Source organism: Trichechus manatus, unplaced genomic scaffold (assembly GCF_000243295.1).
Source record: "Trichechus manatus latirostris isolate Lorelei unplaced genomic scaffold, TriManLat1.0 scaffold00003, whole genome shotgun sequence".
Lineage (NCBI taxonomy): Eukaryota > Metazoa > Chordata > Mammalia > Sirenia > Trichechidae > Trichechus > Trichechus manatus.
The window spans coordinates 9060450-9069099 of NW_004443939.1; the positions used below are offsets into that span (position 1 = coordinate 9060450).

General features: G+C 31.9%; 1 protein-coding gene across 2 annotated transcripts in view; it reads left to right on the plus strand.

The window, feature by feature from the left end:
• ATG4C (autophagy related 4C cysteine peptidase) overlaps positions 1 to 8650 on the plus strand; it is a 132226-nt gene that overhangs the window by 87764 nt on the left and 35812 nt on the right. For both annotated transcript variants that reach the window (XM_004369009.2, XM_023730627.1), the window contains 3 exons: positions 187 to 323; positions 5584 to 5662; positions 6321 to 6397. In XM_004369009.2, the coding sequence (XP_004369066.1) occupies positions 187 to 323; positions 5584 to 5662; positions 6321 to 6397 (293 nt within the window). The remainder of the gene's footprint in view (positions 1 to 186; positions 324 to 5583; positions 5663 to 6320; positions 6398 to 8650) is intronic.

Consider the following 8650-nt stretch of genomic DNA (forward strand, 5'->3'; position numbering starts at 1 on the left):
GCATATAGTAGTATTTGTTGAATCTATAAGTGAGGTATGTATTATTAACTTGTTTAGGCCTTGATAGAAATGTCAGAGATCACATGACTGGCTAGTGTGTATGGGGAAGCGGGAAGAACTAGGATAAAAATATTTCTGAAAATCACTTTTATGAAATTTAATACATATTCATTATGTTTTTCCCAGTTTACAATTCTGATGTGATTGATAAACAGTGTGCTTCCATGGCCTCTGATAATCCAGACAACAAAGCTGTTATTATTCTAGTTCCTGTTAGACTTGGTGGAGAAAGAACCAATGTTGACTACTTAGAGTTTGTAAAGGTATGAAATAAGAAATCAATCCTTTTTTTCTTGAAGACAATAGTAGCTAATATGAAAAAATAGGTTTGCAGTCTTTTTTCTGTTAAATGGATAGCGATGATCTTTCAGTTGTAGATTGTAAAGTTTGGCATTAGAGATTTTAAATTTCAATATTATAAGACCAGATGTAATTGAAGACCATGGTGTTCTATGATAAAATGAACAATCTTTTTATCTTTGTAGCTAATCAAGGAGACACACATGTAGTCATTATCATAATCTGAAATATAAATACAGTTTCTATTCTTATTTGTGATTTTTAGAAGTATGTACATTTCTTTATTCATAAAATCCACATTAAACTATCTCAAGGTAGTTACTGAAACAATCTTACTTTTCTATCACTACTGTACTATTTCTTTTTTAAATTTGTTTCATGTGCTACCATGGTGTCAGTAAGATGTTAGAATGATTATATTGACAGAAATGATGAATATAGTATGGCTGAGGCTGAAGGAGAATGCTGATTGTCAGATTAAAGAAAAGTGGAATAAATACTGCATGTTATTGTTGAAAAACTGTAAAATTTAACCATTTAACAATGTTAAACAAGTTTGTACTTCTTAATTTTTAAATTTTTACTAACCAAATATAATACATGCACTTTGTGAAACAATTAAAAATATAAACAAGGAAAACATGAAGAAAATCCCGCTACCCAGATGAACATTTATGTAAACAAGATATATAATTACCCTTCCAGATATTTTTCTTTCTATAAATATGTATATGTATGTAAATATTTATTTTTAATTTTAAAAGTGAATTGTACATAATACAATAACATTTTTTTTCCAAATGAATGCTTGGGCAACAACTTTCTACTCATATAAATGTATAGATCAGCGTTATCAACATCATTTTTAATGGCCAATTGGCATTTTATTTTATGGCTGTACCATAGTACATTTAACCAGTCTTTATGAAACTTCATGAGACTTTGGTAGGACTGCCCCCCTAGTTTTTGCTAAGGTGTAATACTTAAATGAATCTCTTTCAACATCTACACTGCATATTTATTAGAATATTTTCTTAGACTAAGTCTTAGAAGTGGAATTTCCTTCCCAAAGAACGTGCCCATTTTAAGAACGTTGTTTACACATTGCTTAGTTTCCCTCTAGAAAGGTTGTACCAGTGTACACCTTATCAGTAGCGTGTGTATCTATTATTCTTTAACTTTTTGCCAATCTAAATGAAATAGGTTTTATTGGTTTAATTTCTTTGATTATTAGGTTAAATAGTTTTTTGTCATGTTATTTTTTAATTCTCTGTTAATGGTCTTTAGTCTTTTTCCAAGAGGTGAGATTTTTTTAATATTGCTTAGTTTAAAGTGGGTGTTCGTTTTGTGTTTTGGTTGAGAAGAATTCAAATTTTATGTAGTCAGGTCAGTCCATTCCTTTATGGGTTCTGTGTTTGGAGCCATGCCTACAAAAATCTTACCTTATCTTAAGGTTATGTAATTTATTCACTGGTTTTTGTAGTTGCTTTGCAGTTTTATTTTTTTCAACATATAAATATTTAGTAGTTATGGAAAAATAGGGGAAGGGAGAACTATGGGTCTAATTTTGTTTTCATATTAACTAGTTAAAATTTGGTATGTATTAGTATACATAATTCTTTTTTTCTTGCCCCAAGAGAACCTGTCTAATTATGTTATCTTGTTTTGGGCACCGAGATGTTCTATTATGATAAAACTTTAACTTTTAAATTCTCCGTGTCTGGTTAAGATTATAGTATTTGTAATATTTTCATAGTTTTAGTAAAATTTCTCATTTTTTAGGAGTCTATTTTCAAGGCCAGAGATGGCATTCCTTTTTGAGTGGAGTACTATGAGATATAATAATCTGAAAAAAATTTAGATCTGTCTTTGATAATTCAGTAACAGTTTGTTCCCCAAATAAAGCATTGATCCCATGTTGTGGTCCCCATACATACAGGTAAAACATATATCCTCAGGCTAGAATATGTTAATTCTAAAAATCTAGTGCAGTTGTTTTCAATACATGGTCCATGGACGTCTTCTAGATGGTATACTTGTTTTTCCTAATAAGTATTAAAATTTTGCAGGTACATTTGTTACTAATAATTATAATATTATATCTGTAAACATGAATGTCCTAGGATAAAAGTGGAGTTTTGATTTCTAACATGTGGGTTCTTTAGTAGAGTTATTGGTTGAATACGAGAAATTATGAACCACTTCACTTAGAGAATCTGTTGAGAGTTAGATGGCAGGACTACCTAATGATCTTGAGTTATTTGTTGGAGCCTGAACCTTAGTGAAACAAACCATGGTTAGCTGTTAAAGTGATCCTCAATACCTAGGGTATAGGAGTTACTCAATAAATGTTTGTTAACTCTCATATTTGTTTAAAAGTTTTAATGCAAATTTGTCTCATCTGATCTTCACGATAGCTAGGATCTAAATTGTCTTCCTTGTAAAACAGAAGAGAGAGAAGTTAAGTGACACGTTCAGGTTCAGACAGCAAACTGGGAGCAGAGACTAGAACTTCTGGACTCTTGTGTTTTCATGTTTTTCCCTAAAATATGGACCTTTAAAAATGTAACATTTCTCTGAGTTTCTACACATTTATACGAGAGTCCACTAAAATGAGAACGCAGTGACTGTTGAGACATTTTAAGTTTTCAATTATCAGATAAAAATGGTCGAAATGGCTGGGTGAAATAGGTTATATGTTAAGTGTTATGCTTGACTAGAGGCGGTGGTTGGGTTAAAAGCCAAAATGAGAGCCTATAAAGAGATATTCACTTAGAAGTAAAAAAGTAGTGTGTCTGATAGACCTAAAAAAAAAAAATTTTTTTAATTCTTTCTTCCCTGTTTTTTTTTTTTTTTGATGTCAGCAGTTGTGTTTTTTTCTGCCAAACCAATGTGCATTACTGTCTCTAAAATTCACTGTTCAGTTCTATTTTTCAAATTTATTAATCAAGATAGTTCAACAATGTTTTAGAGATGGTACATTCTGTGAGTAGAAAGAAATTTGGTGTTGTGCTTTATAAGCCCTTATCACAGGAGTTTTATTTATATATATATATATATATATATATATATTTAAGGGCCTAGAATGAGGAAAATCCAGTATGTTCTGTTTCTTCAGCAAGACAAATTAGGACTTTCCTTTTTGACTGATTACTTCAGTCTTATTTATTGCTTCATGGATACAGTTCAGTAAATTCTTACCACTAGATAACTGTGTAGAAGCTCTTTTAGGAGTTGAAAAGTGTTTCAAGTTTCCAAAGATACAGCTTCTTATGTATAATGGCATTCTAGCTCCTAATCTGCTTCTAAGTATTTATTACTAAATCTGTTCTAGACCGTTGTAAAAGAAACATAGATGTCAAAGACCAAAGTCTTTCTTCCATTATTTGTAACCATTCTTTTTCTGAGGAGAGCTAGTGATAATTCATATTATATGTATATATATATATATATTTTTTCATATATATATATATATTTTTTTTTTTCTTAGTTTTGAGAGACTTAGAACTTTCACTTCCTCATAGGTCCCTAGGATGTACACAGGGAATTTCAGCTGATCAGATTGCCAAGTTAAAGTAAGGTACATATTTTCTAGTTGTAGTAAGGATTTTTATTTAGGAGGAAAGCTATAGAATCCTTAATGTTAAGTAATTCTGTTACTATCAAGTGTTTATTATTTTTGTACTTCATCTTAATTTATTTTTTAGTTAGTTTGAAGATTTTGCCTAATGTGTCTTTTCTGTTTTATTTGATTTTTTTTCAGTTGCAGCTCTCCTTTTCAAAATTCTCTTGATATTTTCACAAGTTTGAAAAATATACAAGATTGTTCTTTAGAGGGTTTGTTTATAACAGAGAGAACCTGGAAATGACTTAAATATTCATAATGGGGTCTTTATTAAGCAAATTTTGGTATTATCATAAAATATTTTACAGCCATTAAATTATCATAACATAGATCTGTGTTTATTAATATGAAAAGATATTCATGACACAATGAGTGATAAAAGGTTATAATAGCGTATGTGATATGATACCACATATATAAAATTATATTCATAAATATGTATGTGAATATATGAAATAAAGAGAAATGTCAAGAAGGATGTTTCCCAAAATCTTAATAATGGTGAGCCGTAGGTTGTGGGATTTGGGGATATTTTTACTGATTTCTGTATTTTCTGTGTGTGTCTGTGTGTCTGCGTGTGTGTCTGTATATACAATGACCACATGAAATGTTTAAGAAAATAATAAAAACAAAACAAATCTCTGGTTTGATTACTTGTTAAAGGAAAAAATCATTTGTTCATTTATTTTTAATTTTCACATCTATTAGATTTCAAAATATTTAAAAGGACAGTTCAGCTATTATTTAATGTTTTGGAGGGTTATACTATATTACTGTTTTCTAACGTACGTAATACATTTTAGAGTGAATGTAAGAACTATTGATGAGGCATTAATTCATTCCACTAAGGATGTTTTTAATTGACTCCACTGGTCATGCATTTTAAAAATGTATAGAATTATTTGGCCCAGCTCAGATATTCTGCTTAGAATAGATGCTGAGGGGTATACTAAATAATTTATTGAGGTATCCCTGATATTTTATGATCAGTAAAATAAATTGCCTTTAAATACAATAATATCATTTTACTTGGGTTAAATTATTTTCATTTCTTTTTATATTTATTCCCAGTGAGGTATCATAAAAATTTAGTCAAGTGAATGCCATGTTGATGAGAAAAGTGATTTTCAGTCTGGGATACTAAGTCTCAAGGTTCAATGAACATAGTAATAAGGTCCAAGAACTGTTTCTAGCATTTCTAAAAGCCTAATGAAAATATTGCATTGATCACAATAAGACTGCAGCATCTAACTAAAAGACCAAGTGTTTTGGCTTTTGGCAAGAGTTTTATTGCCTTAACCTGGTAACATTTGTTATTTCTGTATTTGGCACAGTAGTTGCCTTATGTTTTTGAGTTGACATGCTAATCAGAATATTTGATTTAGTGGTTGTCAGTTTTGAGTGATTTAAAGATAAAGAAATTGTAAGACAAACAACATGGTAGACAAGGATTTCAAAACAAGGGGGCAAATGTAATAAAAATGGTAACTGATGGTGAAAAGTTGGAGAACTACTAACAGTGGTAATACAAATTTGGTTGTTTTGAATAATTACCATTTGTCCATTGACTTCTAAATTTGAATTAATTTCTTTTGCAGGGAATCTTAAGCCTTGAATATTGTGTGGGTATTATTGGTGGCAAACCTAAGCAGTCATATTACTTTGCTGGATTTCAAGGTTAGTGATTTGATAAAATATTTCTTCATTGTTTTCTTTTAAAAGTCAGAAAGTTAAGGTGGGATCATTTGGAAACAGGATGATTAACAGAGCAGAATGAGCAACTTAGATATTCATCAGTCCTGCCATAGCCACTCATTTGTCTTTTGGTCCACAACATAATTAGTTTCTGTAAAATGTATGTTTAATTTCTGTTATTGCATAAACAAGGCATAATTTATTGGTTTCACTAAACTTTGGAAGACACTACTGCCACATTGTGGCAGTTGCTATTTACATATTTGCTTTTTACCAGTTTTAGTGGTGCCGGTTGATAAAATGACAAGCAATATGTTCTTCCTGTCAGGCTGAAGTAATGCAGTACATTTTTCATATGCAAACTGTGGAGTATAATTGTGTGTTTGTGAAAGTAATTTTATCACCAAAAATTAAATGACAGTCTCATCACTTTATAAAAAATTCTGCTTATACAAGCATATTTGATTATGCAAAAGTTAATCTGTCCTGTGCAAACCTATGTTTCAGTCAGTGAATATCAGTCTGGCAAGCTGTTACTCCCCGATTTTTTTTTTCAGCTGTTCTACATAGAAATTGGATTGTAAGCAGTGTAATAATAAGGTGTTTTTTGAATTACTTGTCTTCTGTTTTGTCCTTGTAGATGACAGTTTGATTTACATGGATCCTCATTACTGCCAATCTTTTGTAGATGTCAGCGTAAAGGATTTCCCTCTTGAGGTACTGTGAAAAAAGAACTGGAACTGTTTTCTTACCATATGTAGCAAACTCTAATTATTTAAAGATGCACTGGGCAGCTATGCTTTCATGATATTACAACTTAATAATCAATATTATGCTGATTTATAAAACCATAATCAACAAAATAGTCAAAGGTTAAACCCTTCGTTGCTGAATTTTAATTTATGATCTACTTTCCACTTCATTTATCTTTGTCTCCAACTTGTTAGATACCCTAGCCCCCAAAATAAATGATCAAGTCTCTTAAGTAATTTTGTAGAAAAGATAGTGGAACAGTACCAAAGAATTTAAAATGGTAGGTTTTTTCTTTTAAAAAGAAAGAAAAAAAAAAGGTAATGGAGCTGAGTTAGAATGGCAAAGTGACTTGAGGAGACTATCTGCTAAATTATTTTGCCCTAAGTACAGTAAGTTAATCTTAGCCTCTACTTAAGAATTTTTTAAGCACTCAGTTGGGTTTCTAATAATAGTTTTAGCTTTTGTTTCTTAACTTGTTCTTTTCCTATGTGTAGGAGTCATTTTGTGATTTTATTTAGAAAATTTTGAGAGTCTATAAGTAAGACATATAATTATCAGAAGGTTTGGGTTCTAATTTTCTCAGTTGATGTTTTTAGTGACCGTTTTAAAATAATTTTTAATCGTGTGAGTGACATGGATCCCTAAGTCTCAAGGGCCTTATAAGTTGAAAATGTGGTTTACACTGTTTTAGTAATAACTTTTCTCAAACCCAGTTGCCGTGGAGTTGATTCCGACTGTGGCAACCCATGTGTATCAGAGTAGAAGTGTGCTCCATACGGTTTTTCGTGACTGATTTTTTGGAACTGGATCACCAGGCCTTTCTTCCAAGGTGCTTCTGGATGGACTCAAGCCTCTAACCGTTTGGTTAGCAGTTGAGCAAGTTAACCATTTGCATCACTCAAGGACTCCTAATAGCTTGTTAGCTAATATTAATACCTAATTATATTTAAGGAGTACATTATGAAAATAGATAAAATTTAATATTAAAATCTAGTTAGGAAAATACAGTATAAAACATCATAGGGTCTTTTGTAAACTATTATCTAATTAAAATATAAGCAGCTTGCAGCCAAATTAATAAATATTTGCTAGTTGACTGATTGATATTGGGGGAGGCACTACAGAATTGTGTGGTGTGAACCACTTTGTAATTCTCTTTCTGCTGCATTGTGGTCTTGTGTCATTGATTCTTATGTCTAAGTTACATTTCTGGAGCCCTGGTGGTGTAGTGGTTAAGGACTCGGCTGCTAACCAAAAAGGTTGACAGTTCAAATCTACCAGCCGCTCTTTGGAAACCCTTTGGCACAGTTCTACTCTGTCTATAGGGTCGCTATGAGTCAAAACCGACTCGATGGCACCTAACAACAAGAAGTTACATTTCTAGTGTATCTATACCAGATTTACTCCTTACATGGGATAGCTTGAGACTCAGATGAAAAATGGGTCATAGTATTTTAGTATTACCTAAAATGTTGTTGTTATTAGGTGTTGTCAAGTCGGTTCTGACTCATAGCAACCCTGTGTACAACAGAACGAAACACTGCATGTTCCTGTGCTGTACTTACAATTGTTGCTATGTTTGAACCCATTACTGAAAATAGACACATTAAAAGATTGTTGGTATTAATTATTTTGACCAGTAGAGAGGGACTATCATTCTGATATTTTGAGAGATTCTGCAAAGATGCCAGGAGAAAGAGTATCCTGGTTATGTGTACACAATCAAGATTAGAAAGGTTGCAACTCATTATGGATAACATTGTGAAGAATGGGAATTCCGGAACACTTAATTGTGCTCATGAGGAACCTGTACATAGATCAAGAGGCAGTCATTCGAACAGAACAAGGGGATACTGCATGGTTTAAAGTCAGGAAAGGTGCGTGTCAGGGTTGTATCCTCTCACCGTACTTATTCAGTCTGTGTGCTGAGCAAATAATCCGAGAAGCTGAACTATATGAAGAAGAAGGGGCATCAGGATTGGAGGAAGACTTATTAACAGCCTGCATTATGCAGATGACACAACCTTGCTCACTGAAAGTGAAGAGGACTTGAAGCACTTACTGATGAAGATCAAAGAGTAGAGCCTTCAGTATAGATTCTACCTCAGCATAAAGAAAACAAAAATCCTCACAACTGGACCAGTAAGCAACATCATGATAAACGGAGAAAAGATTGAAGTTGTCAAGGATTTCATTTTACTTGGATCCACAATCAAC